The 23,486-nt window shown below is 44.1% G+C and overlaps 1 protein-coding gene across 1 annotated transcript in view; it reads right to left on the reverse strand.

The window, feature by feature from the left end:
• LOC147372837 (antigen WC1.1-like) overlaps positions 1 to 23,486 on the reverse strand; it is a 50,400-nt gene continuing 26,914 nt past the window's right edge. The window contains 16 exon segments of the mRNA XM_086402119.1: positions 1 to 575; positions 2,027 to 2,170; positions 2,676 to 2,723; positions 2,993 to 3,085; positions 3,475 to 3,612; positions 4,169 to 4,201; positions 4,458 to 4,752; positions 4,754 to 4,773; positions 4,854 to 4,895; positions 5,240 to 5,554; positions 9,777 to 10,091; positions 10,190 to 10,282; positions 15,261 to 15,578; positions 15,670 to 15,907; positions 15,909 to 15,979; positions 19,541 to 19,855. Coding sequence (XP_086258245.1) covers positions 430 to 575; positions 2,027 to 2,170; positions 2,676 to 2,723; positions 2,993 to 3,085; positions 3,475 to 3,612; positions 4,169 to 4,201; positions 4,458 to 4,752; positions 4,754 to 4,773; positions 4,854 to 4,895; positions 5,240 to 5,554; positions 9,777 to 10,091; positions 10,190 to 10,282; positions 15,261 to 15,578; positions 15,670 to 15,907; positions 15,909 to 15,979; positions 19,541 to 19,855 — 2,624 coding nt within the window. The 3' untranslated portion in view covers positions 1 to 429.

Below are 23,486 nucleotides of genomic sequence, written 5' to 3' on the forward strand. Positions count from 1 at the left end.
TAATTATTAACAAGCAAAAGAAAAAGTTACTTTAATCAGAATATTTCATTTTGAGCAATTTCCATATAACACCATCACAGGTCAGCCTCTATTGAAATACAGGCAATTAGAATATCTGACGGAGAAGGTAATGGCAGCCCACTCCAGTACTCTTGCCTGGAAAATCTCATGGATGGAGGAGCCCAGTAGGCTGCAGTCCATGGGGTCACAAAGAGTCGGACACGACTGAGTGACTCCCCTTTCACTTTTCACTTTCATGCATTGGAGAAGGAAATGGCAACCCACTCCAGTGTTCTTGCCTGGAGAATCCCAGGGACAGGGGAGCCTGGTGGACTGCCGTCTATGGGGTCACACAGAGTCGGACATGACTGAAGTGACTTAGAAGCAGCAGCAGAACATCTGAGGCATCATCTTGTATTTAATACAACATCACAGGAAAGCCACTGTGGATGTTCCCGGGACACTGAGTTCAACATCATCGTACCCAGGGTCCCCTTTCTCCCCCTGGAGTAGGCAGGGGCTCTGTTCTCCTTTCCCAGGATCAGCTTCCTTTCTAGAGACATTTAGAGAAGAACCTGAAAGAGCAAAGAGAAGCATAAATAGAACGGAGACAAAGGAACTGGACAGTGTGTTGGAAGCCTGTTAAACAAGTGATGATGACAAAGCATCCCTGGGACCTAGGTGTGGGCAGGAGGCTCAGACTATTTCACACCAGTTACAGTGCGGATGGATCCAGGCTGTCCTCTCAGATCCGGTCCATGTGGTCTCTGGGGCCTCATTTCGTATGGAAATTCTGCATCACAGGAGACCTGTGCTCACACAGGAGCTCTGGGAAGATCTGCTTCCAGGCTACACACTAGCAAGGAGATGCCCAGGAACAGTAAGAGCATAACAACAAATTTAAATGTTCTCCTCTCACAGCTGACAGATGTGAAATCACAGTGAGAGGGAGAGTGGACACAGGGAAAATCTGAGTTCCTCACTCATAAACCAACTCTGCTCTTAGTAGCCTTGATGCATGTTCCCAAATGTCCACAAAGAGAATCACGGGAGCATCCACAGATGGCCCCTCCCAGGGACCACACAGGCCCTCAGATGGATAAATACTCTTTTCCAGAGAAAGAGTGTTTTCTCTTGACAACTGAAATATCTGGAGGAAATTAGACCTTAGCTGACCATCAGCTCCGAGTCAATGATCCACCAACATGGCTTAATGTTAAGGCCACCATATACCATAGACTTTGTACATGTCATTGCAACCTTATACACAGACCTCATCTTAAATTATCAGATGACTCACAAATTTCAATACTGCAATACATTTTTAAAATTTCTGTCTTTCATGTTCAGGGCAGCACAGAGATGTTATCAAAACACTTGTCTATTTTTGGATTTGGTAAATATGCTCAATTAATCTGTAAGCTATCTATTTCTTTTGACTACTACACAATGTTTGTGGGATTTTAGTTCCTTGACCAGGGATTGAACCCAGGCCCTAGCAGTGAAAGTGCAGAGTCCTAACCACTGGATTACCAGAAAAGCCCCTAATCTATAAATTTTAATGTAGTTATATCACAAATAAAATGAAAATTTATGTTGCACTATGGGGACATAAATGCCAAAAGTAGAGTGATTTCTCACCCCCCCCCCCCCAAGGAGTCTGACAGCATTAAAGATGGCATATGGTTGAGAAGTGAAGTGCTAGTTACTCAGTTGTGTCTGACTCTTTGCAACGCTATGAACTTTAGCCCACCAGGCTCCTCTGTCCCTTGGATTCTCCAGGCAAGAATACTGGAGTGAGTAGACATTCCCTTCTTCAGGGGCTCTTCCTGACCCAGTGATCAAACCCAGGTCTCCTGCAATGCAGTTAGATTCTTTACCATCTGAGCCATCAGGGTGGCTCATCAAATGCATGAGATATCCATATTTTGAAACTGCAGAGAGGCTGGGCATTGAGGAGCTCAAATTCACCTTTTCCAGGACAAAGACCGAAGATTTCAGGGGATCAGATAATCTCCCCACTCACCTGTCTGAGACCTCATCCCATCTTCCTTCTCTGGGAGCACTTCCTCCTCACTCCCCTGAGAGTCACGAGGAGCCCCAGTCACTGATACCTCTCCACCATCATCGTAATCCTCACCAAGGGCAACAGTCCTCTGATCTGGCGCTTCTGAGGGCAGAGCAAGGGTCAGATGAAACCACAGTAAGGGGGTTGGTCTGAGAAATACCTAAGATCCTTCTGACCCAGAGTTTCTGAGCTGCTAGAGGCACCAGTCACTCCTTGTTTTAAAAGATTTTTTTCTCTAAGACCATGTTTCATTTTGATGTGTCCATAAACCAAAACATGATTTTACATATCTTAATATTTCCTGTTTGAAAAATATATATTCCAAAATAACTGTCTTACCATTGAGCATTACTCAATTATTTTAACAAATTGTGCTTTACAGAAATTACTTTTAAAATCAGTGTGTGCCTGTTGTGATTCTGGACACAGAGAGCCCCACCCCAATGTGAGACATCACAGAACAGTCAGAGAAAGGGAAGGACGGACCCCATCTGGACATAATGGATGCCTCTGGTCCATCAAATGAAGACTGCTCCCCTTGCATCTCGTCTCTATGAGGGAAACTCTCCTTCCCAAAGCCCAGCTGAGGTAGGTCTACCTCTATTACCTGGAGCAGATATGGAGTCATTGTTGTCCTCACCATCTGACAGGAGGCCTAAAGTGGAGACAAACATCACACAACACACAGAATGACCCTCCCCACACTCACGGGACCTGTGTTAAGACTGGGAAGGGGCAGACCTGGATCCTGCAGTGTAGATGGGGGCTGGGGCCTCATGAGGCTCTGAGAGGCCACCCTGCCACTTTGGAGAGCTGCCTCTATAAGCCTGAGGCACACGTGGGGTCTGTGGACACTGAGAAGATGTTCACAGCCAGTGGGAGGTGACAACCAGAGGTCCCAGGAAGGCAGGCAGAGACACCCACCTGAGCTGCCCAGAAGAACCTCCTTCTGAGTCACAATGTAATCAAGCTTCTCATACACAGCTTCAGCAAGAGCATCTTCATAGCTGGATAAGGCTGAGAGATCCCCTAGCAGGTCAGAGATGCCACCCCAGACACCCCGATCCAGCAGACCCACCTTCATCTCCCCTATGCTCACACAGAGGCTGCCTCGACCTCAGCATCATCTCTTACCCCATGCACCGTGTTGGCACCTTCTCTCCTCATCTGACCTGAATCCACAGCTCAGCCCTGACTCTTTCTGGTCTCACAGGAGAGGCCATGACATATGAGAGTTCACACCCCAGCCCTAAGAACCTCTGTATGTTCAGCCTTAGAGCTCAGCACAGAGCACGTGGAGCTCTACAGACTCAAAACAGAGACTGGCCCAGGTTCCCCTCCTCACACCTGCCACATCTTCTGCCTGCATACACTCTCTCTGGTCCCCAGTTCCCCCTGCAGCCCACCTCTGCACTCTGCTCTCCATCTGAGCAGCTGAGTCACCAGGATGATGAGGACCAGGAAGAGAAGAAAACCCAGGATGAGGCAGAGGACCACAGGCAGGGAGAAGATGCCAGGGAGAGGATTTGAGGTTGGTCTGGCCCCTAAGGAAAGCAAGGCAACAGAGTGTGAAGAAGGTCCTGGGCACAGAGAAACCCCCTGTACCAGTATTTCTGGGGGCTCTGGATGATGGTGTCCTAGCCTCAGACACAAATATACTAATAGTGACTGGGCTCCTCCAGGTCTCATCCAGAGACAAATCAACTCCACTCCAGCCAGTGTGGCCCTGAGGCAAAGCCGGGGATTGTCAGGGAGCTGCCCTGCCGAGACAGCCTGAGGACCCAGCTCATCCCTTCTCCTTGGGCATCAAACAGTCCTGAGACCCGCACCTCACTGATGAGGAGCAACACTCAGGGGCAGGTAGGAGAATGGGAGAACTTTAGAATTTGCAACACCAGAACTAGACTCTCTTGGATCCTGGGCCTGAGAAACATGTGGCCCTGGGAACCAAGGCAGGGGCGTTCCCCATCATAATGCCCCAGCTCCTTCCCAACAGCCAGGACTCCTCAGGCTCTTTCATCTCCTGAGTTGTCAGAGAGCCCATAGAACAGGTTACCAGAATCTTAGTATTCTCCCCTGCCCATGGATGGACCACAGTACCTGCTGTAGTAGGGGGCAATGCTGTCCTTGCACCTAAAGAGAAAAACAGGAGATTGGGTAAAGGGAATTGGCCAGATCACAGGGTAACCCATTTTTCCCTCCTGAGCCCTGAAATCACCACCTCAATCTCCATGACATCAGTGCCCAGTCCTCCCAGCTTCACTGCGCTAGATCAGAGCCCCAGCACCCAGACACTCTCTGAACACAAACTCCCCACCACCCCCAGTCCAGCCCACTGTCCCCGTGCTGCCCCAGCTCACCCAGGGTGGACCCTGAGCCCCTCACTCACCAGAGCACCTCACACCAGCATCCTCCTCGTGCTTGCGGTCGCTCTGCCCCCAGGGCTCTGCAGCACAGTCCCACAGGGAAGACTCCCGGCCCCCACACCGTACCTCATTCAGCCAGATGCTCCCATTTCCAGGGCCAACTGCTGCAGACCGCATGGCTTCCAGGGCCTGGCCACAGCCCAGCTGCTGACACACCACCTCAGCCTCTGCCAGGCTCCAGGAGTCATCGCACACGGTGCCCCAGGAGCTGCTGTGCCAGACCTCCACCCGCCCTGAGCACTTGCTGTCTCTCCCGCCCGAGCCGGAGCTTCTCTCTGTCTGAAAAGGCAGCAGCCCCTCCTGTGACTGCCCCGGTGGGAGGGAGCCCCTGGAAGCCACAGGGGAGGGGGCTGACATACCTTTGCAGGGGGCAGCAGTTGGACAGCTCTTGGGTCTTCTTCCTGCACACAATGGGGAAACAGTGGATCAGGGACAGCTGGGGGTGGTCCTGTCTCCACATAAGATTATCTAAGGTCTGACTCAGTGCAAATGACATGTGAAAACACAGGCTCATTATCTCCTGGTCTGAGACATTCAGTGCATGTGATCATCAGCTGAAATAAGTGTAACTGTTCATCATTTATTGGTCTCCACACCCCACAACAAATACAAACACATACACAGACACGGGCACATAGACATTTTGTAGACTCAACTTAAAATCATCACTTAGATTGGAAAGCATAAATCACTCTAACAACATCCTTCCAGGTTGAGACAGACACAGAAAGAGACAGTAAATCACCTGCACACGAGATATAGGCTTCCTCCTTTGGAGAGCAGGAACTGTATTTCCAAGGGTCAGAAGGACACTGCCAGAGAGAGGTGTCAGTTTTCTGACACTGGATTCCATCTACCCACCAGGGCCTAGAACCTTCTCTAAGAGCAACAAAAGTGTTGAGGGTTCCACTGTCCCCACAGCCAAGCTGTCTGCAGATCACGGACACGGTGATGTCATCTATGGGGTTACGGCAGACACCGCCCCAGGTCCCGTGGTAGAAAACATCCAGCCACCTAGCACACTGCTGGTCCTCGCTCACCATCCGGAGGGCCAGGAACTCTAAGACTGAAAGAGAGGAGACAGGACACAGTGAGCACTCCGCTTAGGGCTCTGGGTCTTCCTCTCTCCCAGAAACTGTGACCATACATCCCTGACCCAACTGCAGAGATGCCCACTAGTTGACAAGACTATTAAGAGAATAACAGGCAGGAAGGCTAGGGGTTTCCAAATGGAGGAAATAGCCTGCAAGTGTTAGACATTTTTATCTCTCTTAAGCAGCAGGAGGAAACAAACTAGTGATATTTTTTCCTTCTCTATACAAATTTAAATGGAGATTTCTCTTAAAATAATGTGTTGCCATAATGTCACCTGGTTTCGCCTGAAGGTAACTATTCGCAAACCTAGAGATAACCAATGCCTTTTTCTTATGGAAATGTTTGTCTTAAGCTTGCAGATGACACCACCCTTATGGCAGAAAGTGAAGAGGAACTAAAAAGCCTCTTGATGAAAGTGAAAGTGGAGAGTGAAAAAGTTGGCTTAAAGTTCAACATACAGAAAACGAAGATCATGGTATCCAGTCCCATTCACTTCAAGGGAAATAGATGGGGAAACAGTGGAAACAGTGTCAGACTTTATTTTTCTGGGCTCCAAAATCACTGCAGATGGTGACTGCAGCCATGAAATTAAAAGACGCTTACTCCTTGGAAGAAAAGTTATGACCAACCTAGATAGCATATTCAAAAGCAGAGACATTACTTTGCCAACACAGGTCCGTCTAGTCAAGGCTATGGTTTTTCCTGTGGTCATGTATGGATGTGAGAGTTGGACTGTGAAGAAGGCTGAGCACCGAAGAATTGGTGCTTTTGAACTGTGGTGTTGGAGAAGACTCTTGAGAGTCCCTTGGACTGCAAGGAGATCCAACCAGTCCATTCTGAAGGAGATCAGCCCTGGGATTTCTTTGGAAGGAATGATGCTACAGCTGAAACTCCAGTACTTTGGCCACCTCATGTGAAGAGTTGACTCATTGGAAAAGACTCTGATGCTGGGAGGGAATGGGGGCAGGAGGAGAAGGGGATGACAGAGGATGAGATGGCTGGATGGCATCACTGACTAGATGGACGTGAGTCTGAGTGAACTCTGGGAGTTGGTGATGGACAGGGAGGCTTGGCATGCTCCGATTCATGGGGTCACAAACAGTCAGACACGACTGAGTGACTGAACTGAACTGATGCTAATATACTATGCATTTACCCCAAGCTCCGTCTTCAAGGTTCCCAAGGTTCCCATTTACCCCAAGGTTCCGCCTCTTGGCTCAGAACCTACTTGACAAACCAGTATGTTATACTCAGATATTGTTCCCCTAATCTATGTAAATGAAACTATTTGTATGGTGGTCTGCCCTTCTTCAAGATTCAAGTTAATCATTTAATGGCCCAGGATAAACCATTTGGTGCCAAGATTATCCCAAAATGCATCTTATGGGTGACGGGCCTGGTGCCAATCTGAATTTTAAGCCATTCCTTTCTCTCATTAACAGACTGCTAGTCACTATATAACATCCAGCTGAAGACTAGCAGGGGGGTACTCTTTCTGCCCCCTTCAGATGCCTATGTCAGAAGCTTTCTCTATCTCCTTTATACTTTAATAAAACTTTATTATACAAAAGCTCTGAGCGATCAAGCCTCGTCTCTGGCCCCGGGTTGAATTCTTCTCCTCCAGGGGCCAAGAATCCCGACGTCTTTGCGTGATTCAACAACAACCTTTCACTATCATTGCCTCACTTCTACCTAATTATATCCATTTGTGTCTGTCTTTCTATTTCTACCACGATGGTGTAGTGGATACAAACAGAGAAAGACCTATCAGGCCACCTGCGGGATGGAGAACTGACTCCTGCTTCCTGAAAAAAATCCTAAAACGGTTTGTAGATGGAATGTGATGTGGGTATTTGGGGAGGGAAGCAAAATAACGGAGCCACAAATGTCCACATACAAATCCTTAGTACCTGTGAATATGTACCTGACGTGGCAAAAGGAACTTTACAGATGTAACAAACTTAAGGACCTTGGGATGTTTCAGATCAGATCAGTTAGCAACTGATGTCAAAGCCTCTTGATGAAAGTGAAAGTGGAGAGTGAAAAAGTTGGCTTAAAGTCAACATTCAGAAAATGAAGATCATGGCATCTGGTCCCATCACTTCATGGAAAATAGATGGGGAAACAGTGGAAACAGTGTCAGACTTTATTTTTCTGGGCTCCAAAACCACTGCAGATGGTGACTGCAGCCATGAAATTAAAAGACGCTTACTCCTTGGAAGGAAAGTTATGACCAACCTAGATAGCATATTGAAAAGCAGAGACATTACTTTGCCAACAAAGGTCCATCTAGTCAAGGCTATGGTTTTTCCTGTGGTCATGTATGGATGTGAGAGTTGGACTGTGAAGAAGGCTGAGCACCGAGGAATTGATGCTTTTGAACTGTGGTGTTGGAGAAGACTCTTGAGAGTCCCTTGGACTGCAAGGAGATCCAACCAGTCCATTCTGAAGGAGACCAGCCCTGGGATTTCTTTGGAAGGAATGATGCTACAGCTGAAACTCCAGTACTTTGGCCACATCATGCGAAGAGTTGACTCATTGGAAAAGACTCTGATGCTGGGAGGGAATGGAGGCAGAAGGAGAAGGGCATGACAGAGGATGAGATGGCTGGATAGCATCACTGACTCCATGGACGTGAGTCTCAGTGAACTCTGGGAGTTGGTGATGGACAGGAAGGCCTGTCGTGCTGCGATTCACGGGATCGCAAAGTGTTGGACACTACTGAGCAACTGATATGATCTGATCTGAGTTAAATTCACCCATTTCAGTCCATTTCAGTTCAGCTGATTCCTAGAATGTCGACATTCACTCTTGCCATCTCTTGTTTGACCACTTTCAATTTGCCTTGATTCATGGACTTGACATTTCAGGTTCCTATGCAATATTGCTCTTTACAGCATCGGACCTTGCTTCTATCACCAGTCACATCCACAGCTGGGTATTCTTTTTGCTTTGGCTCCATCCCTTCATTCTTTCTGGAGTTATTTCTCCACTGATCTCCAGTAGCATATTGGGCACTTACTGACCTGGGGAGTTTCTCTTTCAGTATCCTATCATTTTACCTTTTCATAGACCACAGTTTAAACACCTCCTTAGCCACACTATCCTTTGAAATGGACAACCTGGCCGGTTTGGAATTTTTGGCGTGAGCTGGGTCCGCGCGCGTTCACGGGCCGTTCCCCCTCGAGAGTCCCCCCGCCCGGGTGTGGGGAGCAGTGGGCCGAAGACCGCAGCCCGCCTGACCGCCCCGAGGTCTCCCGCGCCTTCCGCTGACCCGGAATCTGGGACTTTGCTGAGCTGCGCCCCGCCCACCCGCCTCAGGGTTTCCCCACGCCCACGGAGGTGAATCAGCTTCGGCCCTGCCCTGGAGGAACTCACAGTCTAGTGCGGTAGACGGTGGTCAGCAGATGGCATCCTACCCACTGAGAGGGTGCTCGAGGTGCCGCGGCCTCCATGCCTAAAGCGGAGTGTGTATGTGGTGTCAATGCGGCTGTCTTCTGCAGCCTCTTTGGGGCCACAGGACCAAGCGCCATTTGAGTGACTCACCATACTCTGCCTCCCGGGGTGCCTGTGCTGGACATGCTCATGCCCGCCGAGGGCACCCCGCCAAAAAAATTTAAAAAATTAAAAAAAAAAAATGAAATGGACAACCTTTCCCAGTTCCAGTCAGAGGGAAATGTAAATGAGGAAGAATGGGCAGAAGAGGCGCTGTTGCTGAAGAAGAAAGACTCAAGCCAAGGAATTAGACCACACAGAAACCAGGAAAGGCTGGGAAAGGGGTCCTCCAGGAAGAACACAGCCCTGTGGACACTGGGATGTTGGCCCACGGAGACCCTCAACAGACTCCTAGCATACAGAACTGAACAGAGTAAGTCTGTGCTTTCATTACATCATCCACAGGATCTCCAGACTGTACTACCACAGGGAACTGAAGAGAGAGCCCTGCTTTCACATGGAAACTGTCAGAAACGGCTCTGCCAGGAAACACTACTGAGAAAAAAGGACCACAGTCTCAGCTGCTGCAGGAGGAAGTGAAAGCACTTCATCTTCTCGTCTGCTGGAAAGACAGGCCCCATGGGAGGAAGCCTCCTTCTCTAGTCCTTTCAGCATCTCTCCTTCAGGGCTCCGATCCTCGTCCTCCAGAGCTCCACCCCTTCCCCAAACTGTGGACAGTGTGGAGTGCTGACCTGAGCAGATGAGTCCCGCGTCCTCCTTGTGTCTGCAGTCATGCTGCCCCCAGCCCCGGGAAGAACACCTTCACACGTGGGACTCCTTTCCTGTGCAGTTCAGGTCGTCCAGCCAGATGGGCCCTGATCCCGCCCCAAAGTGAGCAGAACTCGTGGCATTGAGGATTTGTCCACAGCCCAGCTGCCTGCACACCACGTGGGCATAATCCAGGTCCCAGCCATCATCACAGATGGTGCCCCAGGAGCCCTGGTCAAGGATCTCCACTCTCCCAGCACAGTGACCACCCCCGTCAACCAGGCGGAGCTGTCTGCTGTCTGAGGAGAGAGAAATGGGACAATGGAGTGGTGACGGGTGGTGAGGGGGGAGAGGGGACAATGGGTAAGAAGGGTCTTCTGTCCTGTGGGACCCTCACCTGAGCAGTAGGGGGCGCTCTCCTCTGAGGCTTCAGAGCCTGCTGGTTCGGACACACATTCATTGCACTGGGGAAGCACCTGGGTCTGGTTTCCTGCAGAAACACCAATGATCAGAGGGCTGGGAGGGTTAACGTAAAGAAAACTAAATTAAGGTTAAAAAATGACCTAGCAGTGGAGCCTGAAATGAAAGCTGTGGCATATTAGTAAAGGTATCATAACTTTAGTATCCACTTTCTCTATGGAGAATTCTGCTTCTGACAGTGCCATAATTTGGGTTTAAGCCAAGTGTTGCACTAAGAATGAGTTGAATAAGGTATGTTACTCCTAAATCTATCCCTAAGTAGAAGAAGCAAAACAAAATCCTTTCTGAAGAATTTCTACAATTTTTCATCTTCAGTGTCTATCATTTAAACAAACACTTATACAAAAGAGATTTCTTGGAAACTCAAGAGGCAAAAGGAAACATTGGAAAGAATATCCCAGGGTATCCAGCTATTAGAGTTACCAGACAGAGAATTTATTTGATTTTTTTAATTTATTATTTTTATTACTGGAAGATAATTGCTTTACAACGTTGTGTTAGTTTCTGCTGTACAACAATGTGAGTCAGACAAAAGTATACATATATACCCTCCCTCTCAAGCCTCCCTCCCTCCCCATCCACCATCTCACCCTTTTAGGTCATCACAGAGCATCTATCTGAGCTCCCTGTGCTATACAGCAGCTTCCTGTTACCATCTGTTTCACATGTGACAGTGTATACATGTCAGTGCTACTCTCTCAATTCATCCTGCCCTATCCTAACCACCGCAGTGTGTTCCCATCTGTTCTCTAGGTCTTCATCTCTATTTTTGCCCTGAAAATAGGTTCACCTGTACCCTTTTCCTAGATTCCATTGACAGAGAATTTAAACAGCCATGATTAAAATGCTCATAAAATTAACTCACAAGATATGTATCTTGGAAAGGAAATGATTACAAAAACTCTAGAGAAAAAAACTTAATAGCTGGAATTAAGAACTAGAGAACGAGTGTATCTCAGTGGTAGATCAGCATAAGGTAGAAAGAGTACAATGGAAGATCAGAGGACAAATATTCCTCTATTTAGAAATGCTGGTCACACGGTAAGTGTCCCAGTTATCATGCTGTAAAACAAATTCCCCCCAAAACTTAGCAACTAAAGCAAAACATATATACTTCAGTTTGCTTATGATTCCCTGGGTGTAATCTGAGAAAGACTCAACTTGGCAGTTCTGTCTTGGGGTTTTTCATGTGGTTGCACTTAGATGTCATCTGGAGCTGAAGTTTTCTGAGACTTGACTGAACTGTGGTTAATAACTGTGGAAATTCCCTGAAGTATTTTAGAGATAAAGGGACATCACGTCTGCAACCTAATTCAGAAAGAGTTTACATATTTAGGGACAAATGGAATAGGAGGGGGACAGACAGAAAAAGAGAGGGAGACAAACAGAGAGAGAAAGATTAAAGCAAAATAGGACTTCCAATTCAAGATGGCAGAGTAGAAAGAGTGAATATGAAATAGAAAAAGTGAAACATACTAGATAAAAGTAAAAGACCATGTTTCACTTTTTCTATTTCATATTCAGTGCTCCCATTTCATTTAGTTTATGTTCTCCAATTTCTCCATCTCTTCTTTTTTTTTTTTTTTGATGTTCTTTCTCAAGCCTTTATCAAGTGTAGTAGAAAAGCTTTTGTACACATATATAGTTATGTATAATATGTATATTTTAGAAAACATAAATTTTTGCCTAACTAAAAAGTTTATGACATTTTTATTCCACTTGTTTGACTTAGTATGAATAGAATGCTAGATTTCTGATTTAAAAATAGATATGCAACAAGTAACAGTGGTTTACTGTACAGCATAGGGAACTATAAGCAATATCTTTTAATAACCTATGATGGAAAATAATTTCAAAAATAATAATGTGTATTTGTGTAACTGAATCACTTTGCTGCGCACCTGAAACATTGTAAGTCAACTACACTTCAATAAAAAATATGTATTTAAAATATATGTATTTTTTAAAAAGATTAAAGCAAAATACGAACATTGGGAAATCAGGTAAAGGTCATCTGGGAATTTTTATATTATTTCTACAGCTTTTCTTTAAGTCTCAAAAAAAATATTAAAAGGTGAAACAAGTCCAAAAAATTCATTCTTAGGACACTTTTACACACAAAAAAATATGAATAGCATCAAAAACAAAATGCCTAAGAGGAAACCTAGTAGAAGATGGGCAAAACCTCTGAGAGAAATTCAAGACCTAACTGAATGGAGGAATATATGATGTCAATGAATTGGGAGACTCAAAATTGTTAATCATCCTCAAATTTATACATAGATTCAATCTAGTCACAATCAAAATACATTTAGGCTTTTTTTTTGGGGGGGGGTGGAGGTGAAAAGTGACAAGCTGATTCCAAAACTTATACAAAATCCAAAAGGCCTAGAAAGACCAACACAGTTGGCAAGAAAAGAAACAGCATTAGAGGAGTTAATAAAAAGTAACACTCATAAATTAAAATCATTCAGACAGTGTAAAGATACAATACTTAAGAAATACAGTATTGGTGCCAGGACAGACAAATAATACAATGGAACAGAGTAGACTGTCATAAAGGACAGACACATATGCCCTTCTGCTTATGACAAAGGTGACACTGCAATGGGGAAAGAGCCTGTTCAGTAAAGGATTCTGAGTCAGTTGGATGTCCATATGAATCCTGGAGAAGGAAATGGCAACCTGACCCTTGTCTTACACAGATATCAATCCCAGAAGAAATGTACAATTATATGCAAGAGAAAGTAATTAAATTGCTATAATATTTCACCATGAAATATCTACCTTTTGAGACACAGATGCAAGAACAGACATTTGGACTCACTGGGAGGAGTTGTTGTTGTTGTTCAGTCTCTCAGTCATGTCTGATTCTTTGCAACTTCACGGACTGCAGCACACCAGTCTTCCCTGTGGTTCACCATCTCCCAGAGCTTGTTCAAACTCATGTCCACTGAGTCAGGGATGCTATCCAATCATCTAAACCTCTATCGTCCCCTTCTCCTCCTGCTTTCAATCTTTCCCAGCATAAAGGTCTTTTCTTTTTTTTTTTTTCTCTAATTTTATTTTATTTTTAAACTTTACATAATTGTATTAGTTTTGCCAAATATCAAAATGAATCCGCCACAGGTATACATGTGTTCCCCATCCCGAACCCTCCTCCCTCCTCCCTCCCCATACCATCCCTCTGGGCCGTCCCAGTTCTAATGAGCCAGCTCTTTGAATCAGGTGGCCAAAGTATAGGAGCTTTAGCTTTAGCATCCGTCCTTCTAATGAATATTCAGGACTGATTTCCTTTAGGATTGATGGGTTTGATCTCCTTGCGGTCCAGGGGACTCTCAAGAGACTTCTCCAACACCAGAGCTCAAAAGCATCAATTCTTCAGCATTCAGCCTTCTTTATGGTTCAACTCTCACATCCATACATGACTACTGGAAAAACCATGGCTTTGACTATATGGACCTTCGTTGACAAAGTAATGTCTCTCTGCTTTATAATATGCTGTCTAGGTTGGTCGTAGCTTTTCCTTCAAGGAGCAAGTGTCCTTTAATTTCGTGGCTACAGTCATCATCTGCAGTGGTTTTGGAGCCCAAGAAAATAAAGTCTGCCGCGGGTTCCATTGTTTCCCCATCTATTTGCCATGAAGTGATGGGACCAGATGCCATAATCTTCATTTTTTGAATGTTGAGTTGTAAGCCAGCTTTTTCACTCTCCTCTGTCACCTTCATCAGGAGGCTCTTTAGTTCCTCTTCACATTCTGCCATAAATGTGGTGTCATCTGCACATCTGAGGTTATTGATATTTCTCCTGGAAACCTTGATTCCAGCTTGTGCTTCACCCAGCCTGTCATTTCTCATGCTGTACTCTGCATATAAGTTAAATAAGCAGGGTGACAATACATGGCCTTGGCGCACTCCTTTCCCAATTTGGAACCAGTCCATTTTTCCATATCCTGTGGTCACTGCTGAGTTTTCCATATTTTTTGGCATATTGAGTGCAGCATTTTCACAGCATCATGTTTTAGGATTTGAAATAGCTCAGCTAGAATTCCATCTAGCTCTGTTGGTAGTGATGCTTTCTAAAGCCCATTTGACTTTGTACTCCAAGATGTCTGGCTCAAGGTGAGTGATTATCTGAGTTATTAAGATTATCTGGGTCATTAAGATTTTTTGTGTAGCTCTTCTGTGTATTCTTGCCACCTCTTCTTAATATCCTCTGGTCTGTCAGGTCCATATTGTTTCTGTCCTATATTGTGCCCACCTTTGCATGAAATGTTCCCTTGGTATCTCTAATTTTCTAGAAGAGATCTCTAGTTTTCCCCATTCTATTGTTTTCCTCAATTTCTTTGCATTCTTCACTTAGGATGGCTTTCTTATCTCTCCTGGATATACCTTGGACCTCTGAGTTCATATGGGTATATCTTTCCTTTTCTCCTTTGCTTTTCACTTCTATTCTTTTCTCAGCTATTTGTAAGGCCTCCTCAGACAGCCATTTTGCCTTTTTGCATTTCTTTTTCTTGAGGATGGTTTTGATCACCACCTCCTGTACAACGTCATGAACCTCTGTCCATAGTCCTTCAGGCAGTCTATCAGATCTAATCTCTTGAATCTATTTGTTGATGGGGGGATGATTTGAGAGAATACCATTGAAACATATACATTACCATATGCAAAATAGATAGACAAGAGTTTGGTGTATAATGCAGGGCTCCCAAATCTGGTGATCTGTGACAATCTGGAGGGATGGGGTGGGGAGGAAGATGGGAGGAGGGGACAGGATGGAGGGGACAAATGGATGCCTATGGCCGATCCATACTGATGTATGGTGAAAACCATCACAATAATATAAAGTAGTTATCCTCCAATTAAAATAAATAAATTTTAAAAAGAGAAATTACCTTTTAAAGCCAGTTCTCCCTACTCTCTGCTCTTGGGGACATTTCATTCTAGGAGCATCCCAAGTACCAGTAGCCTTTCCCTCTCTCTTACCTGAGCAGATCACAGAGGCTGTGTTGGCACAGGAACAGTCAGGACCACCCAGAGCAGTCACAGGGCAACTCCACAGGAAGGACTCAGCCCCTGAGCAGTGAAATCGGGCTGTTGATATCCGATCACCTCCTTCCACCAAGTGTGGTCCTCCGGGGGTGGAGATGGCAACTCCACAGCCGAGCTGACGACAGACAACATTGGCATTGGCCAGACTTCAGTGGGAGGCACAGAGCGCTCTCCATCGTCCAGAAATCTTCACCTCCACCTGCCCCTCACACTGAGAGGAGCCGTTTGTCATGAGCTGGACTTCTGAGTATGCTGGATACGAGACAACAGAATTTCAGAAATATCTCATGATTTCTCACCTGAACAGAGTGTGCAGGAAGGTTAGTCCTGACCTGCATCTCACCTGAACAGACGAACTGAACAGCTCCACTGTGGTGACAAGTGCCCGCTGGACAGGGCACTCTGGGGCAGGACCAGAGCTTAGGCTCCTCCCCCTCACACCTGAACTCTTCAGCCCAGACCCGGCCATCTGACTCTCTGAAGAGCTCATGTCCCAGGACTGACACAGCTTTGCCACACCCCAGCTCTGCACAGATGACTTGGGCAGTGGGGAGTGTGAAGTTTCCATCAGACACTGGGATCCCAGTCTTCTCCAGAATAAACTTCTACTCGCCCTGAGCAGGGTCCATCCTCTCCAACCAAACACACAAATCCTGAGAGAAACAAATAAATAAACCCACTGCATGTTCATGATCCTGGCTTGGCAACTGGAAACATGTCACAGGCAATGGTGTGAAAGCTTTTATTTTCCAGGACTGAGGCATGAATAGAAAATTTGACAGTCTCAGAATTGCATTTTCATGGGCAAGTTTCAGAAAAGAAATCCAGAAGGATTTGCAGAGTCAGTTTGGAATGGCTGAATTCCGAAAACCTATATTTGATGTTGGTTAGGATGTGAATTCCTCATTTAAGGGTCTGGAAACTATAGGGCCCAAGGAAAGTGCACTGCAATGGGCATCAGACTTGGGTGCAGAACTGAACTAACCCAGAGTGAAATAGGTCCTTGGGATTCAACAGTTTAGAGAACTGAGATCCAGACAAGGTTAGAAGGCCATCCTGACATTTCTAGGGCTAGAAGTCCTGCCGGATTTTTCTCAGGAGTCAATACTCAAGTCACTGATACAAGGGAAATCAACTGAGAGATCTGAGTGCAGGTCAATCTATAAACAGACTTATGACTCATGGAAGGAAAGCTAGATATTATAACAAGTCTACTTCTTATGATTCCCATATGTTTCTCATAATCTCTGATGGTGAGAAATTCCAAGAATTTCTTATCCAACTTGAATTGTGAAAAGAAATTGTCCACAGATGAGTTTGAATATGAAGAAAGGTCAGATCGTAGGAGAAAGGGTTGGTCCTAGCCATCTTTCAAGAAAGCCTAGGATTTACCAATGAACCCAGGAGAGAATGAGTTCTCAGTGGGACTATCTATACAAGATGACTAACTGTGTTGATAGTTCATATTACTGGTTTTCTTCCAACACATGAGAATCTTAGCAAATGCTATGGAGTGAAGGTAATTTAATGTTTTTAAATTCTATCTATATGCTAAATGGTGCTTCCCAGGTGGCACTAGTGGTAAAGAACCCCCCTGCCAATGCACAAGTTCAATCCCTGGGAGGAGGGCATAGCACCAGTATTCTGTCCTGGAGAATCCCATGGATGAGGGAGCCTGAAGGGCTACAGTTCATAGTCACAAACAGTCAGACATGACTGAAGAGACCTAGCATGCACTCATATGCTAACTGCAAACTACTTTCCTATTTCTTGAGAAATAGTCATCATGCTGTAAAAAAAAAAAAAAAAAAGGAGAGGGAGAATAAGAGAAGACAGAGCAAACAGCCATATATAATTTACAGATTTCTACATTACAAAAGCCTCGATATGGATGAAAGAAAGATTTGGGGAAAATATTTGTCCAGCAAGTTTTTAACACACTTTACCCCTTCCATTTGCTCCTTCCATCTATGACTTAACCCTGTTTCCCTTTCCCATTTCTCCCACTGCAGACAAGAGAAAACAATCCTAAGAGCTACAAATGGATGGAAAAGAGACTCTGAAAGGGAAGAACTTCTGTAGGAGTGGAGTGTGGGTGGGATGAGGGGTAGGTTAAACTGGGAGTGGATGGAGTATGAAACTGAAAGAGGGAGACTAAGGGAAAGACTCACAACATGATTTGACCTTCAGGGACCACATTTTGGATAGAGGAAAGGTAACCTAATGAAAAAAATAAAACTTCTTATCATAAAGAACAATTTTTAAATACATTTGCCTGATTTCTGACTGTGCTTATAATTATTTATGTACACAGTGGAATTCTTTTTGGTAAAGGACTCTGATTTCATAAGTATGAGAACATTGAAGGTTCAGAAAGAATATTTCAACAGAATAAAAATCTACTATAGAGAACAGGAGAGAACAGAAAAGACACTATAGAAATTAATGAATCGAAGGACCAGCTTGACCACTTATCCAAGAGGCAATGGTGAGAGCCAGGATGATCTGTTAGCCTTTGTTACTTACCCACTTTCAACTCCCCAGCCCAGGTTAGGACATCTGGTGTGGTCTGGCTGGGAGTTTGGTCATAGGATACACATTCTAATTAAAACATTTTTACTTAACAGGTTGTTAGTTTCTATATCAATCCCATGAGATTACAAATTTTAAAAGAACAAGAAAGAAATATTTCTTGTATGCTATTTCATATACCAAGATACATGCTAAACACTCAAATATATGCTGAATAATCAATAAAGTCTTATACACATCACCACAGATACTTCTGAGACATATTATTATTTCTTTATTTTCTACTTGATTTTAAATTTTATATGAAAGGATATGTGTGTGAAAATTGTAAGAAAATTTGTGCAATAGGAGGCTGGTGTGAGTGGATAAAGGTATTAAATATAATAAAAATACATCCTTGTCTGGTCTCTTGTTGTACAGACCTCCTGTATCCTTAGGCACACGTAGCATCCTCCACACCACACCTGGACCCACAGTGATGCTCAGAGAAATCTATATGGCCTTTGACATCTCCCATTGCCCTTCTTTTTCCTCTTAGCTACTATAAGTCTCCTCCACCTTCTTCAAAAATTACAGGTGTCCTCTTACTCCTATTCCTATCAAACAAGCCCCCAAACACAATTCTCTTATATCATTGAAGACATCAGGTATAAAATATGATTTACTACCACAAAACATAGGAATTCATATTTTATTGCCTGTATCTTTGACTTGTCAGTGTGTGGCTAAGTGTTCCTCCAAAATTTTGGTTAATACAGAGGCTTTAAAGAAAAAAAAAAGAACAGACAATCCTTTCTAGTAACAATGAAAGGAGAACCCAGACTCAGAACATTTCATCCACAACTCTATTGTCCTACCAGTCAAAGAGCTATGAATATTCAAATCTAAAATTTCAAAGGGGACTTGCAATTTGGCACAAATCCATAAGTTCCTCTCCGATTTGTTTGATGATGTCCCCCGTGCCTCCACTCCTACTAACCTAGCACAAAAATGTGTCTCGCACTATATATATACAGAAAGGACTCCGTCCTGGAAGGTACAGCCTCATTCTAGCCCTTTCCTCCCATGGGCTCACTGTGCAAAGCAGGTGCATGTGGTGATTTGCAAATGTTTCACTCTTCCAAAAGTAAATTGTATAAAAACGAGTATCAATTTTCATTGGGATATAGATTAAGCTATATCAGGTAAGATCACTGGAGAAGAAATAGCAGAGACTTGTAAGAGGAAAGTAGCAATAAATGAAGCCCATCAAGAAATCAGTCCTGAATATTCATTGGAAGGACTGATGCTAAAGCTGAAACTCCAATACTTTGGCTACCTGATGGGAAGAACTGACTCCTTTGAAAAGACCCTGATTCTAGGCAAGATTAAAGATGGGAGAAGAAGGGGAAGACAGAGGATGAGATGGTTGGATGGCATCACCGACTCAATAGACATGAGTTTGAGTAAGCTTTGGCAGTTGGTGATGGATAGGGAAGCCTAGCATGCTGCAGTCCATGGGGTAGCAAAGAGTCGGACACCACTGAGTGACTGAGCTGAACTGATCACTCACAGATACTTTATGCATTCAAGGAGGATATCTCAGACGTCTCTAGCTTACACATCTATTGCCCTGGTGATTAGACACCAGCTTCCTTGGAGCTTTCTGTTCTTTCAGTCAGTGGGCAATTCACTGATCATACCTGAGCAGATAACTCCTGCATCCTCCTCATGACCACAGTTGTGCCGCCCCCGGCCCTGGGAAGGGCACTGCCACACGTGGGACTCCATTCTTTCACAATACACATGATCCAGCCAGATGGGTATTGATCCCGCCCCAAAGGGAGCAGACTCCACGGCACTGAGGACTTCTCCACAGCCCAGCTGCCTGCACACCACACGGGCATCATCCAGGTCCCAGCTGTCATCACAGATGGTGCCTCAGGAACTCTGGTGAAGGATCTCCACTCTCCTGGTGCAGGGCCCGCCCCCGTCCACCAGGCAGAGCTGTCTGCTGTCTGAGGAGACAGAAATGGGGCAATGGGGTGCTGACCAGGAGATGAGAAAGATCTTCTGTCCTGTGGGACCCTCACCCGAGCAGTTAGGGGCACTCTCTTCAGAAGCTGATGCTGTGGAGCCATTGCCCTGTGGAACATTTGGATCTGGTTTCTTATGGAAGTGATAAGAGTATAACAAGGATGAAAATGGACAAAAACAGGAAATATTACTACTAGGTAGTCTGAGACAGATGGTGTTACAAGGTCCTATCAGAGTTAACATTCTGATTTGTAGAGCTCTGCACAGAATCTGAGAAACATTTACAGGAAATGTTGGTCTCTCTACCCTGAGGGGTTAAATGAGTTCAGAGTCACAGGATTAGGCTGGTAGCTGTATGTATTCTTTATAAGCTACACACTCTTGGTCATTGACTTTAGAGTCAGGCAGTGGCCTCATCAGAAGCCTCGGGGAGCAGCCATCAATCCTCTATCATTAAAATCATTCTCCTTGGTATAGTCATGAGAACTGAAAAACAAATGGTCTGTGAGACACCATGGTTTACCCCAGAATAGTTCACTTATGATTCTAAGCTTCAAACTCCAGAGCTGGATACTTAGTTTCAAAAAAATATAATCTCTTTGAGTAGATTAAACAACCCTGCGTGAGAGATTATGTCAGAAGATATTGACTGACATTGGCCAGATTCCACTGGGAATCACAGAATGTAGCTTCTTCTCCCAAATGAATATAATCTCTCCTTGGACATTGTGTCAGGAATTGCTATTATCTAAAATTTGGAGTTATTTGTTTTCTAGGGTAAAATATGTATTTCTAACTCTCAGAGCAAAAATATGTTATATTCCTGCTTTGAAAGACTTTGAACAAACAATATTGACAGACACACTGCATTATTCTCTCCTTTGATACATAACCAGTCATGGAAAGAAAGGTTAAATGATGTCTATCACTGTCGTAGTTTAAGTAAGTGAAAAGTAGAGAATAAAACCTCAAATTCTCTACTTCCATGAAGAATGGAAGAGAAAGCAGGCCAATGGTCTTGTTAGACACAACTTTAAATGGTGGAAATTTTCTTTAAGTAAAGGTATCACTGGAAAAGACTCTGATGCTGGGAGGGATTGGGGGCAGGAGGAGAAGAGGATGAGAGGATGAGATGGCTGGATGGCATCACCAACCCGATGTACGTGAGTTTGAATGAACTCCAGGAGTTGGTGATGGACAGGGAGGCCTGGAGTGCTGCAATTCATGCAGTCGCAAAGAGTCAGACATGACTGAACGACTGAACTGAACTGAAAAGTATCAGAAATTTGTGGACACAACATGGACTAAATATGTTAAAATTCTCAAGAGTGGAGATCATGTAATACATTTCAATGTTAGCCAAGGATCTACAGCTTCTTTTTCTCTGGAGGAATTTCCCAACTTGGTGCCTGGATTAATGGCTCAGAATTTGGGCTCAGAGAAACACAGGACTCCTATTTGGACAGAGAAGCCAGCATAATTTGGGGTTACCTCGTGGTGAGACAGAATTGGAGACCTGAAAGCCTTTCTCACACAACAGATTTTTTTCCTTGAATACGTGCTCATTATACAAGTCATGAAGCTGGCAGGAAGCCAAAGATCTATGTCAAAAGTCTTGGAGAGCAGAGTAGATATTCCCTCACTCTCTTGGGTGCTGAGCTACCAAAATATCTCAACCAAAATCTTTGAAAGCCCATGCCACATGGACAGAGAGATAAGAGGTGGATTGAGTGCTACCAAAACCGCAACCTAGACTTGTTACAGCTCAGTTCTCAGTTGTATTTATATATTTGAGTGATCTTCAACCCTTCTCTTACTTGCTTAACAAAACAGAATATGAATCCTCTCAAGGGTTAGAAAATGTATCTGGAGGATCATTTTTTCAATGCCGAGGACATGGGATGACATGACATATTAACAAAGTGAAATAAAAGAAAATAAGAGAAGGCAGAGACTCACATGATAGAGGTGCTAGAGTTAGCAGATATAGATTTTAACTAAGATCAATATATCGAGGAAAAAAGAGGAAATGAGAGAATAAATAGTGAAAAGATGAAAAACATTAACAACTTATTATAACTATAAAAATCAAGGAACAGTTACCAACTGAAAATAAAATGTCTAGAGAGTTGAATTAGTAAGTTTAGAAGAATTTTAGATAGAAATCAACACAGAATTACTGACTTAGAGGAGTCCTAGAGATGAGAGATGAGAAGAAGGAGGAGTGGGATAGGAGGAGAAGAGAAGCTAAGACAGAGAGACAGAGCAGCAGAAGTTAATACTTGAAGATATAATAACTGAGAATTTTTTTTAAAATGGATGGATGGGCATGAAAACTCCCACACCTAGTAAAGCTGCTGAAAATCAAAGGAAAAAGGAAAATTTGGAATAATAACAGATCTGTTTAATACAAAAGAAGGGGGAAAAGAGAGGAAAAAAGAACATAATGCATGTGGGTCAATTAAAAGGAAATGACAGATACTAGCCCAACAATACCAATAACTGCACTTACAGTAAATTGATTACTGCTGTTGTTAAGTCACTTCAGTCGTGTCCAACTCTGTGTGACCCCATAGACAGCAGCCCACCAGGCTCCCCCATCCCTGGGATTTTCCAGGCAAGAGTACTGGAGTGGTAAATTGATTAGATACTTCAAATTAATGCCCATCTTGATAAAACCACAAAATCCATGTAAATGCTACCATGAAGATATTCAGCTTATATATGAGGGTAAAGAAAGGTTGAAAGTAAAATGATGGGGAAAATGTACATACTGTGTGAATCCTAACTGTAAGAAAACTGGAATAGCTATATAAATGTCACAGAAAGTAGACTTCAAAGCAAGATGTGCTAATTGAGTTAAAGAGGGTATTTTCATGATTATAACAGGATACACCCTTAATGAAGATATTATAGATATTAAAATCCAAGAAAATGTCAAAACATTGCTTTGAAATATAGAATAATACTTGACAGAATGAAGAACAGAAATGGACAAAATCATAATCAAAATGTGGGGACTTTAACATGCATTTTGCAATAGCATGCAGACCAAGTATACAAAACAGAATGAAGAACATAGCAGATGTAAACAACAGTTAGCTAAATAACATATATAGAGCAATACACCCAACAATGAAAGAATTTGTTATTTACATTATTGTAAATTCACTGGAAAATTTCATTCTTAAATGATCATCAGTTCAGCTCAGTTCAGTCGCTCAGTCGTGTCTGACTGCAACTCCATGGACTGCAGCACGCCAGGCCTCCCTGTCCATCACCAACTCCCAGAGTTTACTTAAACTCATGTCCATCGAGTCAGTGATGCCATCCAACCATTTCATCCTCTGTTGTCCCCTTCTCCTCCCACCTTCAACCTTTCCCAGCATCAGAGTCTTTTCAAATGAGTCACTTCTTCCCATCAGGTGGCCAAAGTATTGGAAATTCAGCTTCAGCATCAGTCCTTCCAATGAATATTCAGGACCGATTTCCTTTAGAATGGACTGGTTGGATCTCCTTGCTGTCCAAGGGACTCTCAAGAATGAAACGAGTCACCAGTCTAGGTTCGATGCATGGTACTGGATGCTTGGGGCTGGTGCACTGGGATGACCC

Source organism: Bos grunniens, chromosome 5 (assembly GCF_055505025.1).
Source record: "Bos grunniens cultivar Pamir isolate PY7600 chromosome 5, Bosgru_T2T1.0, whole genome shotgun sequence".
NCBI classification, from domain to species: Eukaryota; Metazoa; Chordata; class Mammalia; order Artiodactyla; family Bovidae; genus Bos; species Bos grunniens.